This window comes from Macrobrachium rosenbergii, chromosome 13 (genome assembly GCF_040412425.1).
Source record: "Macrobrachium rosenbergii isolate ZJJX-2024 chromosome 13, ASM4041242v1, whole genome shotgun sequence".
Lineage (NCBI taxonomy): Eukaryota > Metazoa > Arthropoda > Malacostraca > Decapoda > Palaemonidae > Macrobrachium > Macrobrachium rosenbergii.
Window position 1 is genome coordinate 36,073,914 of NC_089753.1, and position 16,660 is coordinate 36,090,573.

The 16,660-nt window shown below is 37.5% G+C and overlaps 1 protein-coding gene across 6 annotated transcripts in view; it reads left to right on the forward strand.

Annotated features, from left to right (window-relative positions):
* The first annotated feature begins 5,071 nt into the window (after positions 1 to 5,071).
* LOC136845186 (polyamine-transporting ATPase 13A3-like) overlaps positions 5,072 to 16,660 on the forward strand; it is a 37,855-nt gene continuing 26,266 nt past the window's right edge. For 3 of the 6 annotated variants that reach the window (XM_067115189.1, XM_067115193.1, XM_067115191.1), the window contains exons 1-3: positions 5,355 to 5,494; positions 15,319 to 15,416; positions 15,656 to 15,819. In XM_067115189.1, coding sequence (XP_066971290.1) covers positions 15,356 to 15,416; positions 15,656 to 15,819 — 225 coding nt within the window. In that variant the 5' untranslated portion in view covers positions 5,355 to 5,494; positions 15,319 to 15,355. Of the gene's footprint in view, positions 5,495 to 15,318; positions 15,417 to 15,651; positions 15,820 to 16,660 lie in introns of all 6 variants that reach the window. The other 3 variants (XM_067115190.1, XM_067115195.1, XM_067115192.1) reach the window with 2 other exon arrangements.

Here is a 16,660-nt window from a genome sequence, read left to right on the forward strand (position 1 = left end):
CTTTGGGCTGGATATAAGTCCAAGAACCACATCACCCTATCGGAGTTAAAGGCAGTCTTCTTGAGCCTTCAGGCATTTGCTGAGCAGTTAGCAGGCAGAGTTGTTAAGTTGTCTGACATTACTACAGTGGCTTACCTTCAAACTGAAGGAGACATGAGATCACCCTCCACCTGCCAGCAGTATACAAGTAGATCTTTCTCTAAGCAGAGAAACTGAATGTTACTTTGATACAAATATTTGTTCCAAAGAAGAACAATGTGCTACAGACTCCCTCAGTCAGAGAGTCCAAGCCTTGCCCTTAGAATGGTCCCTATATGTGTTCAAAAAATTGTAGAGGATTTGAGGCAACCTTATTCAACTTGTATGCTACCAATGAGAACTGTTTAGCTTCCTCTGGTACAACTTGTAAGTTTACGTCTTCCCACTGCTCTCTCTCATAAAACTGTGAATGCAACTATGACCCTGGTTGCTCTTCTCTTGGTTCCCAGACTTACTAGCTTTCTGGTGGACCATCTGTGGTCCCTGCCATTTTAAAAGAAGCTACTGAGACTATCCACTTTAGGATTATCACTAAAATCTGCAGCTTCTCCAGTTACACTAATGAAGGTTATCCAGGAGAGGATTTTATGTAAATGCAGTAGAGGTCATTACCATCCCAGTAATACCCACTGTAAACTAATATGTGGAAATAAAAAAATTACTATTAGTATTATACTGTGGAAGCTTCAACCTCCAGGCCATAGCAGGCCAAATGGTGCATCTTTTGCAACTGGCAAAGTGCAAAGAACACAGATCCTATCAGAGTCACTACTATTAAATACTTCCTAGTGTGTTTTATGTTTGTTTTTCCATCCTCTCTCTGAGAGATGGGAGTTACTCTGTGGAATCATTACTTCGCGTCCCTTGTTTAGATGCAATGGTTGTTGCTCATCAGAGATTATTAAATCTAGACAGGATTACTAGATGATACAGCTGTTGCTATTGTGGAATGCAATAGTTTTATATCAAACTATTCTTTTAGACTTCCATGATCAGCATACCTGTTAGTATAGTTTTGGATTACAGTACAGCTGATTATTTCAATTCCATCTGCTACCTTCAAAAGCCCTAATTTTAACTGATTACATGGTACAGGTAACATTTTTTTGGTTCCACATCCTAGCTAGTTAAGCTAACTCTAATAGTATTTGCATTCTTTAATTCACTAAGTCTTATAAATATACAGTAGCTGTTCCACATGTACAGTACTGTGCCTTTATAAACACATACTACCTGTATACACTTTTTCCCTGCCATTTAATGAGGGGGGTGTTTGGAATAAATCAACTACTCAGTAACCATGACTAGGGATCAAGTTGAGAAAAAGAATTGGAATGCTATTGTCCAGTAACCTGTGAACTATTACGGTAAGCATTCTGATTCCAAAATAAACAATTAAGTAGGTATCTCTCTTCATCACTGGATTACAGGCTGTAGTTGTAATTTTATGGGGGAGAAGCTATCAACCTGGTTTGAAGAAGGAAAATGTTTTGTATTTAATAGCACAGTCTTATGTTATGACAACTAAAATTTGCTGGATACCTAAGCCAAAACGTTTTGTAGACCCATCTAACCAGGTTGTCCTCCACCAAGCAGATAGCTTTGCTAGGGGTAGTGGGTACTTCTCTTTCATTGCGCATTACCAAAGACATACAAGAGGATGTACTGTAGACATTACTAAACAGTCTCCTTGGTGTCCTAACGATGATGGCATAAAAAGCTGGACGATGAGTCCCTCAGCACCTCATTAACTGCCAAAAGCCAGTTATTTTGCTGGTTACCTACAGACAACTGCCACCTATTGATAAATAATAAGTGATAATGCCTCAGAATCCCTGAAAAACCTCTTGAACACAGGTGATGTTCCACTGGAAAGTTTGATCTTTGGCAAACTATCCCTTATTGCAAATTCCCTGTCATCAAATCATGGATCTGGATAAGCAATTAAAGCTTAACCCTACAGATTACTTACAATGCTCTGAGGCATCATATGAATTTAATTCAGACAGTGATTTGATCCTAGAGACTAGAAATGAAAGTGAATCTCATATAACCAGCACAGTACTGTATGGTAATTACAAATTCCATGTCCAGTGATGACAGGGTTCCACACTGGAAAGGTGCCCCATACCTCAAGCTCTGGAGGTGAGACACTCAAAATATGGGTATAAAGAGTATATGAAATGTTTGAACAATAAGGATTAGGATAAAGATTGAAAGGAATGAAGAAGAAGCAGGTTCATCCAGTCAGTTATCTCATAGTTCCCATCACAAGACACACAGCTTTTGAAGGTACTGGATTTAGAGAAGCATTTCCATTTAGTTTTCTCCAGTTCTTACCAAAGATGAGTGAAATGAACCCTGCAAATTCATTATTTTGGTGAACAGGGGCATCATTTAGGGGGGGCTTGGTGGGGCAACTGCCCCCCCAAGCCTCAACTTGCCCCCCTCACCCTACCAAGCCCCAAGAAGTAACAGCAGCTGGTTTTCCATTATTCCTACCGAAATTCAAATGCGCCATCACATTAAGTTATATCTTTCTATCTATCTCTATCTATGTATCTATTTTATGTGCTTCAAAAAGCACATAAAATGGCTCAAAATCAAAAAACCCCCAGGTGATTAGGCTCGCTTCGCTCGCCAAACCGCCTTTGCCCCCCCATCAAAAATCTGAAATGACGCCCCTGTTGGTGAAGTCTCCAGTGGCACAGTATAAGAAAAAACATACTGTTGTCATTCAGGTGATACAGTAATATGAAGTGATTCATAGAATAACTGTTGTAAAGCACAGGGGACTTTATATGCTTTCAAACGTGATAAACCATTTCATAAGAGTTTACCAAAAAACTGGTGGTATACTACCAAGCACTATTGGTGCCACAACATTGTCACTATCTTTGGAGGCATCAGGTTTTACAGATTTTTTTTGTGAAAAGGAGAGACAGATTTGATTTCAGAAACAGAAATTTTATATCTGAACCAAAGTGAATTTAAGATTAAACATGATTTTCAAGTGTCTGGTTTCTGAAGGTTAAAAATTTTCTTCTGCTTTGCACCCCATACTGTGTCATCAGGGCTGTGGGGGTGAGTAAATAAGAGTTTCAACTCTCATACCTCAATTTATGGTACTGCAAGATCTGACTCCTCAACATAAAATAGCATTTCAATCCTGCTAATATGACTCATCAGGACATGTCTTAGCACCCTAATCTTTAGGGAATTGACTTATACACCAGCAAGTATGGTACATTTCACTGGAGTCTGTACATTTTTACAGACTTAATCTCTGCCTCTTTTAATCCAAAAGCTGGTTATGACTCTGACTTCAAAGCACTGATTATAACAATAGATAATCGTGGTGCAAAATAGGAAGCCATATCAAGTATCAAAAATTTAATCCTTAAAAGCCCAAAAGTACAAGCAGCCAAATACACATTCATTGGTCTTACCAATGAACAGTCATGATCATCTTACTGAGGTGGCATTGGCCTGTTCCCATCCCAAATGAAATTCTCTACATGAACAAAAGTAATTCATGAGGTCCAGACTTTAACAACTGGAAAATGTCCAACCTTTTCTTAGAGTGTCATGTAAGAGTACCTTGTTTCCCAACTACTAAATTTCTCCCGTGTGGCTCCCACATACTTGACAATTTTATGTCCAAACAATTAGTGTAATGCATGTCTGGGGTTGATATGCTACTGATGAGACATTGTGGTTCTATAAAGATGGTTCTAACATTAAGTTATGTAGACAAGAGTTTCATCAATGACCTAACCATTTCCTCTCGTTTATAAAGCCAATCCTTTCACAGAAGCCCAAAATAAGACTGACCCACAAATCATCTCTGTATGTATGTATGTATGTATGTATGTATGTATGTATGTATGTATGTATGTATGTATGTATATATACATATATATATATATATATATATATATATATATATATATATATATATATGAACTTTTGTCTAATATATTTGGTTTAAAGATAACAGGAAGGATGACAAATGTACAGACATATCACTGTACCAACAAAAATTGTTTGCATAGATGACAGGATGGATCAGTGTGTTTTGAGATGGGTTGATCATGTGGAAAGAACAGGTGATAAAAGTATGCGAAAAGGAGTAAATAATTTGGAAAGGTTAGAAAGGAGGAAGAGAGGAAGACTCAGGTATTGAAAAGGAAGGTTTTTAATATCTAGGAAGTGAGAGAGTGACGGGTAAGATTGAAGTGAATAGTGCAGTGCATGTGGGGGAGTTTGAGGGGTTGTGAATGAGCCTTCTGTGTATGTGTATGAAGCAACTAATATTATGGAAGTTTTCTGCGGAGGGATTTATCCAAAATTCAGCAATTTAAGTACGAATATGGCAGCCACCATTGTGTTTTTTTCTTTGAGGACATTCCTGTTAACAAAAATCTTGGAAACATATGTGCATGTCTATATATTTCGTGACTAAAAAGGATTAAAGATATGAAGAGCAAAAAATCCAAACAAACTTAGAAAATATAAATGCCTGAAGCATTATCATATATTACAAAATGCTGTGCGCTTAATTTACAGTTCCGTTAATGAAAGCATTTAATAAAAAGACAGTTTATCAACCGAACATAAACACTGACATATAACAAAGAAACAAACACGATACGATACATACATGGTGACTAATTACTATCGCCACTAAGCTGAGAGCAGTCCAGGAGTACCGAGTTAAAACACCCTTCCCACCTCACTCATGATGTCATAGCACCTTGCGTTTCAAAAGTTTTCAATACAAGATTTGTACCATGGTATCCCTACTCTCTCTCTCTCTCTCTCTCTCTCTCTCTCTCTCTCTCTCTCTCTCTCTCTCTCTCTCTCTCTCTCTCTCATATTTTCCTAATTTACTAATACGAATATCGACTTCTCATAGACCCATCACACGTAAGACACAGAGCAAGGAAAAGAGAAGGAAGGGGGTGAGTTGTAAAAGATAAAGAGATTACGATAAAACAACCTTACCCTCATTATCTAGAGGGACGGCCCTGAGGAACTCCCCATCTAGCTTGATAATCAGCTACCCAACTTTAACTGTAGCTGGTGGCTAGACCCCAGTGGACCCTGGTTTAGTGTGATCGAACGCTTTGCTAGGCGAACAACTGCGTCTACGCCTGCTTTGAGATTATCATCATCATTTTAGATTTAGACCCAAGTTACTTTGTTTCGTATTTAGCCGGTTTGTTTCCAGTCTTTTTCCTTTTTGACTGATTATTGCAAGAAAGTGCAGTGGATACTGATGACGCGAGAACATGGAATGATAATGTCTAGTTCTAACGCTTTCATTTGCGAATGAACTCCGACAGAGAAATAACTGAGGAAACACCAGTACAAACCATCGTCGCAAGGCGGACGTGGAGACGCAAATATATTGGTAATAAAAACCTCTAGAAATCAGGACAAAAATTAAGAGGTAAGTCTTGTGTTTCACGTGTCACGTTAATGCACATATCAAACAGTGAATTAAGAGAATGTCCTTATCATTAGAAAGAATGAAAAAATTATCAGATTATAAATTCTTACAAGCGTGAAAGAACGTCTTAAAGTAACAATGAGCACTTCGTTATCAGTATTCACAGTATAAGAAATGTTACCGTTCCTCTCTCGCCGGGTTGAAATTCACCAGCCGACAAATGACTTACAGTACATTTAATTATTTAATAATGTAAATTCAAAAAGCTTTCAAATTTATTTAAATCTTGCTTAATAAAATGCATCATGTGTCTACGGAGACGGGACCCTAGAGCCTAGACGAATATAAGATAAACGGAAGTAATAAGGACACAGTATGCGCAATGGAGAATGATTAATGAGGTTGAATCTTTCCTGTTTAAGGAACGAGATCAAATACAAATGCTCTTGAGCTGGAATTTAGTAGTAGACAAAAGTGGAAATAAAAATGAAAAATATTAAAATATGGACAAATCAAACGATGCGCTGGTTGAATAAGATACAGAAATCATATAGGCTAAACTGAAATTGCCTATGGAGATAACATTATACATAAGTCTAGTAATCTGTATAACATAGAATTACAGATCGTACTAGACTGTATCATACAAGGACATGAATCATGCTAAGGAAGCTCTTGGAGATGATTAGAGATCTGTAGAAGATAAAGAACAGGAAAGACGTGGGTGTCGGAATTTCACAGGAGGCCCCTAGCGATAGTACACGGCGTTTTGGGGCCAGTGATGATACCAGTGCACCGACGCCCTGCGGCCCTTACCGTGTAATGGGAAAAAATCCCGTGACAACCGCAAGGGGGATTATTATTATTATTATTATTATTATTATTATTATTATTATTATTATTATTATTATTATTATTATTATACGTCAGTTTAACCAGTACAGTTAAAGAAGTTGAACAGCTAGAGGGGAAAAGTACAAATTAATGCAGAAGGGAAGCAATGCAAACAAGCTTGAATATCGCCACGCTAGGCACACGGCAGAACAACGCCCCCCCCCCCTCAACAATCAGCCCCTTGCGGGAATGAAAAAGGTGAGGGGAGGGGTACAGACAATGTATTACAAGCCAACTGGTAAAGTCTCTGTTATCTGTGATTAAGTGCTGATGCTTAAGGAAAGCTTCACGTTGTAGCATTAAGAATATGGTTACTGAAACGAAATTAGAATATATAATCAATATAACAAGTGTGATCAGTGTATATCCGATAATTATTTTTACTGGTAAACGTCAAGGGATTATATAACAACATATACTGCAAATAAGTTGTAAATAGTCAGTTAATGTATTATATATATATATATATATATATATATATATATATATATATATATATATATATAAAACTGAGTCACGAAAATATGGAACGTGATAAATATATAAATAAAGACAAAATCCACGAAGGAAAGAGAAACAATGGAATGCTGTGCTGCAAGGCCTTTCGACTTATGGTCCTTTACTTAGCAGACGATCAGTCGAAAGGCCTTGTAGCACTCCATTCTTTCTCTTTCCTTCGTGAATTTTGTCTTATATATATATATATATATATATATATATATATATATATATATATATATATATATATATATATATATATATAATTTGCACAAAAGGGAGAAAATTCCAAAGTCAGAGGGTGAAAGGCAAGGAAAGCATCCCATTCAAGCAACCAAGAAATTTACGGTGGTGTCCACAGGGTAAATGTGAGATGTAATGGACCGGTCGGTGTTACATGAGAGAAGGCAAGATTTTCCTTAGCTTAAAGGATCAGTTCTGAAATTGTTCCTGCAAATAAGAAACAAAAGAGCCACCTGCAGCTACGGCAAAAAATGGCTTTAGAGAACATACCTACGGGAAAGGAGAACCAGGTAGACGAATTGGCTGTGATTCAGTCCTAAATAAAATAAAATTACCCTAAATCTGAAACCAAAAGATTACAAGGCACTGAAACAAAACTTTCTTTTAAAGAGACAGCGTTTTTTCTCTGGACCACGATTTATCACCTCGAAAACCCTGTACAAACATTCAAAGAAATTTACCTTCATCTTCCATTATACAGAACAGAAGAACCTGATAAGGAGTACACAGAGAAACAAGTAGAAACTGTCTCAAAAGGTACCGACCTTGGCTAAATTTAGTTTAGTATAATCTCCTGATCAGAAAAGACGGCTGACCTTAACTAGATTCTGTATACTACTCTCCAGATCAAAGACGAGAGATAATGAAGACCAGTCCAAGATCAGGTGTGAGCAGAGTCATGCCAGTTAAAGTTACAGAGAGAGAGAGAGAGAGAGAGATACTGAGATGTGTCATTGATGTACCATGAACAAATGAGATAGGCTACAGGTCACTGATATAGGCGGGTACAAAGTAGGGTACAGAACGAACCCAGAGGTGTATTACATAAACTTGGAAGAGAACAAATACTGCACCATCAAGAACAAAAACAAACAAGAAGAAGTTCGGCAAATGACTTTAAATTAATTTATGAGGAGGATGAGTAAAATCAAAAGCATGAAGTTTGGCTGGCAGAGCCTTGCTGGCAGAGTTTACGAGCAAAAAATCAATCTAGGGGGATTAACAGCACTAGCAAAGTGGGAGAAGGATTGGATGATACACAAGAAACGGAGAGGACTTTCCACTGTAACAGCATGTTATAAATCCCTCTGAATGGAAGAGAGAGAGAAAAAAATGGGTTTCACAGAAGTTTTTGAAAATTTCGTCAACAGGGACCAGAAATTGTTTCTTGGTAAAAAGGCCAATATCTTAAGCTTCTTCTTAGTATGGAAAATCTCTAAAAATGATGCTAAGGACAATTGGAAAGAAGCCTGAACAACGATAGCAGGGGATGGTAGGTATGACAAACGTACTTGCTCCTTAGACGTCAGGTGGTAGAGTAGAGGTAATAAAACAATGCAACAATTTCACAGAGCACTCAAGGTAGCAAGAAGCTAGTCAGTCTTTTCCTTTGGGGTAAGACCATTTTCCTTTCCCTTTCCGGTACTCCTTCTTGCTTCAATTCTGGGCTAGTCAAGAGCATTGATTTTCTTATCATATGACTTTTTCTTATGAAAAGGCAAGACTATCAAAAAATGGTATGCTTCACCTCTTCTGGTAATGCAGAGCCCAAATGCTTAATGTCAAGCTTCAGACTGGTGGAACCTTGGCTAAGTAAAGATAGCAGAAAAGAAGATACACGTCTACTACTGCTGATCTCATTGTTTTCCATACTGTGCTTACATTTGGAACAAGCCAGAGAGGCCATTCGCTTTCTAGAAAGCTTATTTGTGATATGAAAAGTGAAAAGAGAGGATAATGAATGAAAATTTTTGAAATGATGAGATACTCCCAACAATCCAGCACTTCCTACATTTACTTTGCAGAAGTCTTTAACATTTGAATAACTCATTGCCTTTTAAAGTCAAAAGTCGTTTCTACTTTTGTCTTCCTTGAATTCTAAAAGATTTTATGGTCTATCCTACTTTTCGGTGCCTTTCTCCTTTCTAACACCCCTACCATCTCTTGCTTCTGACGGGCCAGATACGGTCATCTCGCCCAACTCTGGGCGATACTGAATCTTATGTGATAAAATTTAAATGATCACTTCATCTTTCATCTTTCTCTCTGCAGTCATGGCGCCTGATAAATGATAATCATTGAGTTACTATCTTTCGCTCTCGCATGCACTCTCAACAATTTTGGCCTCTGGGCCCATTCTGTCCAACCGAAGCTCAAGCTCAGAAAACAGTAAGGAAGTAAACAACACAACTTTGTCATGAAGCAACCGGACAGTCTCGGCACACGCGAATTACGTCGCGAAGGAATCTCAAGCTCGCAGCATACACCTGCACGCCAACTGAAGGACTGCATTGCGTGCATTCAGAAGAGAAAGGGGCAGTTTTCGAATCACCGCCGTAACAAGGAAGTGGTCAATGAGAACTGTTGATTAGCACTGAAGGCAACCAACCCATTCATTCCGCGCTCCATATTCGCCAATCGTCGGCGGTTATTGTGTCCCGCTGCTTAGCAAAGAGGGACAGGAGAGGTAGAGAGAAACGGGGCTGCTCTGCTGTGGCAGTTTTTCGCGCCACTTTTGGTTTGTTTTCGTTACGTTTTCTTAGTCAAATCTCATGTTGTGGTACAAATTTACAAACCAATTACAATTCTTATTAAAAATATGAAGGAAATCATATAAACAAAACCAAAAGCCCACAAAAAATAACAAATATACGAACACTGAGTGTTTAAGCTTTTTTTCCCCAATTTTTCGTGCGCTATCTTTTCAAGATAGCGCATCCAAAAGTCCGCGTTATCTAATCGTTATCACAAAATTTAATTCACATTTTTCACTTTCATACAATACGAGCACTTCACGACGCTAATAAATTAAAAACTCAAATTAAAGGCTCTCTCTGATGTATGCAGTGTGTGTTATGAAGTCTATCCATTCAGCTACGATATTAATACAATTAACGGGAAAACGGTGATTGAGATATGACATCTTTAGTGTTTAAAATGCTAATAAATATGTGACTAACCTAAACGTGTTTAAATATTCACTAACCAGACAGGGATAAAACAACTGTCAGACTCTGAGAACGTTAATATTATATATTACAGATAAGGTACCACTGAGAAAACTCGAACATAGCATAATCCAGCTAAAACAAATAAATGGCGAAAAATACAATAGCAACCACATAGAGATGTATAAAACAACCAACAAATAAAGAAGTACATAAGCTTGAGCCGTTCTCTTAAGTTCTACAGCACTCCGTCGGGGTGAACTTGATGTGGGTCTAACACAGTGACCTACTTTAGAATGTAGGTTCATTTCCAATAGTCGATGAGACTATATTAAAAAAAAAAAGTGGAAATGGGTTTAATGTTAGTGATTACACGAGAGAGAAGCCTATTTAAACTCAAGTACTGAGAATTACTATTACATGAAAGTTGTAGACACGTGTGTGTGTGTGTGTGTGTGTGTGTGTGCATTTAGCAGTTTCCTTCATCACCAAGCGGCTCCAGAGAAGAAGCAACACAATGGTAGCTGGCACATTCACATATCACATGCTGAATTGTGAATGAACACTCTGTACAGTAAACTTCCACAACGCTAGTTCCTTCATATACCTAAACAGAAGGCTTATAATCAACCTATCGAAGCTCCCTCTTTCGCACCTAATCCAGCCACTTTTGGTTCTTCCTCTCTCCTTGCCCATGACACTCCAAATTATACAACCTTTCACCAGCCTATCATCGTCCACTGTTTTGACAAGAAAATGCTCCGATCCATTCTTTCCACCTGCACTAACCTTTTTACCACTTCTGTGTAGGCCTATTTCCACATTTCTCGTCCTAACCATTTTTACGCCATCTGCACATTTAAAAAACTTCTTCCTCTTTTTCCTTTATTTTCAAGCAAGATCCACTCTTACTTCCATATTATTCCCGCCTCCTCCTTCATAGGCAATTCAGGACTTCTTGATCTTTTGCGCAAACACTGCTCTCTTTCTTCTCTAGGCCTACCTAAGCCGTGCCTAACAATTTTTTAGTTTTAAAGGTTTCTCCAATTTCTCATCACATACCCCAATCAACACTATCATCTGCAAACATAGCACATTCCACACTCCATTCACGCCTCATTTCCTTATCACAAAACTTTGTACCTTCATTTACTGTCCTTTCAACGACTTCTCGGATCATCCAATCTACTGTACACGGATACTGAACAGTCATAAAGGCAATGTACCTTTGTCAGAGACGTAATTTTGCATCAAACCTGTCACTCTCTCACCTACATATTCTGAATCATCCTACACACAAGTCTATATATACATATGTGTGTGTGTGTGTTCAGCAATATGCGTTTTCTTCTGAGAGGGGATGGCTCCACATCGTTTTAACCTTTTGGTTTGCAGCAAATCTTCCGGAGTGAAGTGTGCATGTGTGCATATGTTTACGTGTATATCTTTCGCCTAGACAGTCAAGTACCGAAAAGTCCTTGATGACAAACGTCACTGTTGGCGTTCCCTTCATCCTCTTTTTCTGACGTAACTGTAAACGAAACCGATGTACCCTGAATCCACCTAATCTCATAAATCGTTACCCAATGCTACACTTCCTCGAGTTCCATTCGATTGCATAAAACCGAACAACAGAACCAGTTTTTTATATATATACCTGTGACTAAGGGTACAATAGTTTTCTTTTATTACAGCTTAGAGACTGACAAAAAGGGGGCTTGTTTACGAATGCATGAATCGACACTTATGAAAGAGTACAAGAAGATGGCATAAAGTCACAAGTTTAGATAAAGGGAAGAGAGAACTAGAATCAGGGAGCTGGAATAACTGTGTAGTGCAACGACGACCATGGGCTTGCCAGTAAATGAACAAGGATACGCAACCAGTGTTTTTAGTGGTTAAAAATACACAGATTATCGCCTCGTAAGTTTCAACTTCATATAATGACCAAAATTAAAAAAATTAAAAAACCATCGACAAGAAAAGGGTAAAGGAGACGATTGCTTAAACGTCAGATTATAGGCGAACAATTCAAGATAACGATATCAGTAAAAAAAAAAAAAACCCTTGCAGCGTGCTTGAAGGGATGAAGATAAGGATCTCTCCTGCATGCAGTTTATCGAGAATTTTTATCTGACTATGTCGCAGTTTATCGAGAATTTTTATCTGACTATGTCAAAAGCTTCATAGCTCTTACCGATTTCTTGTGAACATGCTTAGGCCTACATGCAAACAGACAGTGGTGAACGCAGCCTAGGCAAAGCTACGTTGGTAGAGATATGACGAATATTAAACATTAAAAAGAAGGCTTATATTATATCTTGAGATAAGGACGCCCTGAATAAACTTACTGTAAGAAACTCAGTTCCTCTGCGTGAATGGAAGTTAATGACAGAAAAACCATATTTCAAATGCAACTTTTTCTCTACTCTACAAACGACGTGGCTAAACGGCTCTGCACGAATGGAAGGTGCTGACAAAAATGTCATATTTCAAATGCAACCTTTTTCACAAACGGCGCAGGTAAACGGGACAGACTACAGTATGTGCTGGTCCATGCCAAGCAGAGGGGGGGCGGGGCTAGTTTGTTAATCTGGGCAGCATGTTCTTCAAACAAAACAGACAGGGACAAAGGATCAAGAGATTTAAAGAACATGCGGCCCAGATTAACAAACTGTAACCCCGCCCCCTTGCGGTTTTTGTATATAAATCTTTGTCAACTTCTTTTGTATTCAGTGTGTACTTGAAAATGTTGAATAAACTACGAAAGTACTTGTTCAAAGTCCTGGTTTTCACACACTTTCTGACGTGGATTTAGTGATACTCTCAAGTACGCGTTCCTTTGTGCTGCACTGATATATATATATATATATATATATATATATATATATATATATATATATATATATATATATACACAATCATATTGTGTTCAGCCTAGGCCTATGGCGACGTAAAAATTAAAGCTCGGCATTATTATTGTATTAACAGCCTACATCTGCCCTCCAACAAAATGAAGCATTATAGTAACCTATACAGGTACCGATTATTATCTTGTACTTTAGTTAACGCGTGCTTCTACGACCTACTTAAAATTAATTTGTTTAAATTGTTCCGCTCATAACACTAAGGCTACAAGGAATAAAAGTTTAAACTCACTCTGATCCAGGAAGAAAAAGTCTCGTCCTAATTGGATGGTTTACTAAACTTGAGTATAGCCTGCAGTTCCAGACCGTTGAAATTGTCCTAAAATTCTGGCAATAATACCAGAATTCAAAACACACCAAAGCACTTAAATACTACATAAATTACCGCTTTCCAAAACGTTCTAAAGCCGTCGTCGACTACCACCAAAAGGATTCGTAAGCCGGTATCCACTACACTGAACACGGGTTAGGAAGGGAAGGAAGTAAGCTATTTTGAACGATATTGCATTTCTTAATTGTTACTGCTTATGATAGAAATTCATTACCTTGAAATCGTATGTATACTTTAAGTATTTTGAATCTCAGATGATTTTGATTATCTAAAAATAAAATTTAATTTTTAATTTTATTTTTTTACTCGCTGTAAATACAAACTTGTCAAACAACTCTGGCCTGTACTGTCAGGCTGAGAGTTCTCTAACCCTTTTCAAAGCAGACGAACGTTGCGCAGTCATCCTGCTCCCGAATCCTCGTATTTCATAGTTACCGGCCAATACATTACACACATTTGATTCATGCCTTGAATATTCTGTGCATATCACGATGGCTGCAGGCATTGAAAGCAATGATAACAATACCATGAAGTGTCGATTGCTGCTAGTTGCCGGAAACTTGCAAATTTATGGCGAGTATGAGGTTTTTAGCCATTCTTTTAACGAATTTGAAGTTTTCGCGTGGTTCTCTCCGTTTTGTGTCAAAAGCTCCTCCAGCGTTGCTCAGCTGTAGTTGAATAGCTGATTACAGCCAACTTACCTGTCAGTTCATTTTTGGTTGGCCAGTGTAGTACAAATACATAGGATTATAAAAAAACAATCGTAATTTCGTTATAGAGGACCGGCTTTCTAATTTTGAACGTAACTTATTATGAACTTACCAGCGTCACAATTACTATATGAATTTGTTATGTACATAGTAAAGGCAGCGCGGAAGTTGGTGTCTATAGGCTATATGTGTGTAATTATTATATACATCATTACAGAGTTGCGCACAAAAATAAATGCATGACATATTTACAGTGACATGTATTCATCCAGTAATGTTAAAAACAATAGCATGGGCTGTGTTGATCCAAAACTTTATTATAAGTGATGACACTTGCAGAGTTTTAAAAACTCGTGTTTGTTCCCACATAATTGAAATATAGTGATGGTATTTTTATCCCAGTATTGTTCAGTCTTATGGATAAAACCGGATTAAGCCGATATGGATGACACGGTTTTACCTATTCTGTTGGGATAAAATTGGATAAACAGTCAAAATAGGATAAAGCTTCCGTAATTTTGCGAAATATATACATGTAAACGTATCTCGTGAAAAAACTAGTATACAGTACATATTGACCAAGTGATCACACATTTCAGCATTTATGCGAACATTAGGCCCAATTCTCCACGCACATGTAGGCCAGCAGGCTCATAGGTAAGGTATATGAACAACTGATTGTAAACTGTCATTTAACAAGGGTGACAGCAGCCCTTCATCGGGGTCCTATTTTGGAATGACTGGTCTCCAACAAGAATGTAGTTTGATAATGCCACAGTGATGAGATTATTGTTGTTATTAACTCGATATGTTATGATAGTTTAGGAACCCTGAAATGTATTGTGACAGTGGGTTATTTAAAAACCCACCTCGACTAACTTTTTAAACGATAAATACTTTGAAGTAATGTTTATGCGGATTAGAGGCGGTTTTACTTATTGTTGATGATGGGCAAGTATGTATGACCAAGGCATGCTTAAGAAAAAGGCTTCGATGGAACAAACAAGTGTAACTATCGTATACATTTTATTCACTGGTCGCTCCGACCAAGCTAGGTCTTTCCATTGTTAAATGGTTAAGATGTGATTGTGTCCATTTTTACCAATTTATTTTGATCATATATGTCTATGTTAAATGCAGGAAAAAAGGGCAGTGTTTCCATATATATATATATATATATATATATATATATATATATATATATATATATATATATATATATATATATATATATTTTTTTTTTTTTTTTTTTTTTTTTTTTTCTTTTTTTCAGAAGACTTCAGGTCGATGATCCCAAATAACCGATCAAGATGTGGCGTTCTAAAGCTGTTGCAGATCGACTTAATCTTGGAACTAAAGATGAAATGGCAAGTTAATTTTAATCTTTCTTGTTCAGAATCCGATCGAAGATTGCCATAACACATACCAAATACTCACTCTCCTCATGCTCTCATCAAAATGCATAGTTACACCCTGTAATATTCGGAATGCACTTAATAGTCTGTCCACAGTGTTCAGTAGATCGACAAGATTCTAATATTCTTTGTAATAGAAAGACGCATTTTTTCAGTAAAATTTGACCTTGATTTTGTCAATATCCTTTCAGGAAGTAACTGGTTATAAGTCCGATAAGGGGAAGCTAGCTCTCACGGTAATCCTAACCATTCTCTCTGGCGGCTTGCTGCTCATACCGTTAACGTGGAGGCCTTCCATCAAGCTTGCCCTAACCCACAAAAGATGTCCTTTGAAGGAAGCAAAGAAACTTCTTCTCAAGGTAAGTTGAGGTGTTTGTTTCCTTTTTAATTATTTTAGCAAGGATTGGCGACCGCTGTGATTCTATTGTTGAGTTATTGGGACCTTGTTGTCATTGCGTGACTGGAGGTCTAAAGCTTTTAGGTGTTCCTGTCGTTGTTACAAGCAAAACATGGAGTTTCAGTTGTCTCTTTACCAGAGTTTATTATGTCTGTCACTTTTTCACCATAAAGTGATGCCTTTTTTTTTTAAGAGGGTAGAACTGTAGAAAGCAATCTTGATACCTTCTCCTTGACCAATAGATGACTGTGATTGTTATGGAAGAGGTATATAACTAGATATAGTTTAGTGAAGGCAAACAGTGCCCATCCAGTGGTACCATTCGAACTGATAATCAGGGTTTGGTGTGAGAATTATTTAGCTGAACTCGTAACATCTGACTTTTGAAGGAGAAGAAATGTTTATTGTGGCACCGGTTATATATATATATATATATATATATATATATATATATATATATATATATATATATATGTGTGTGTGTGTGTGTGTGTGTGTGTGTGTTTAGCAGACTTGTACTTTTTCAACATGAATATGAACTCAGAGTACCTTGATGCATAATGACTCCCAGTGAATTCTAGATAAATAATGAGAAGGCTATGTTATCTTATCAATACTTCATCAAGGGGTCTTGTCGGTATAGTATTTAGCAAGGCCAAGAGAAAGTATATCTCTCTTGGCCTTGGTGTTTAGGTCTCAGTTACCAGAATAGTCTTGTATCTACAATTTAAATGATTTACAACTGTTGTAAAATATGCACCGTTGATGCTGTGTTGAAGATACTAGGGTACATGATGTTGCTG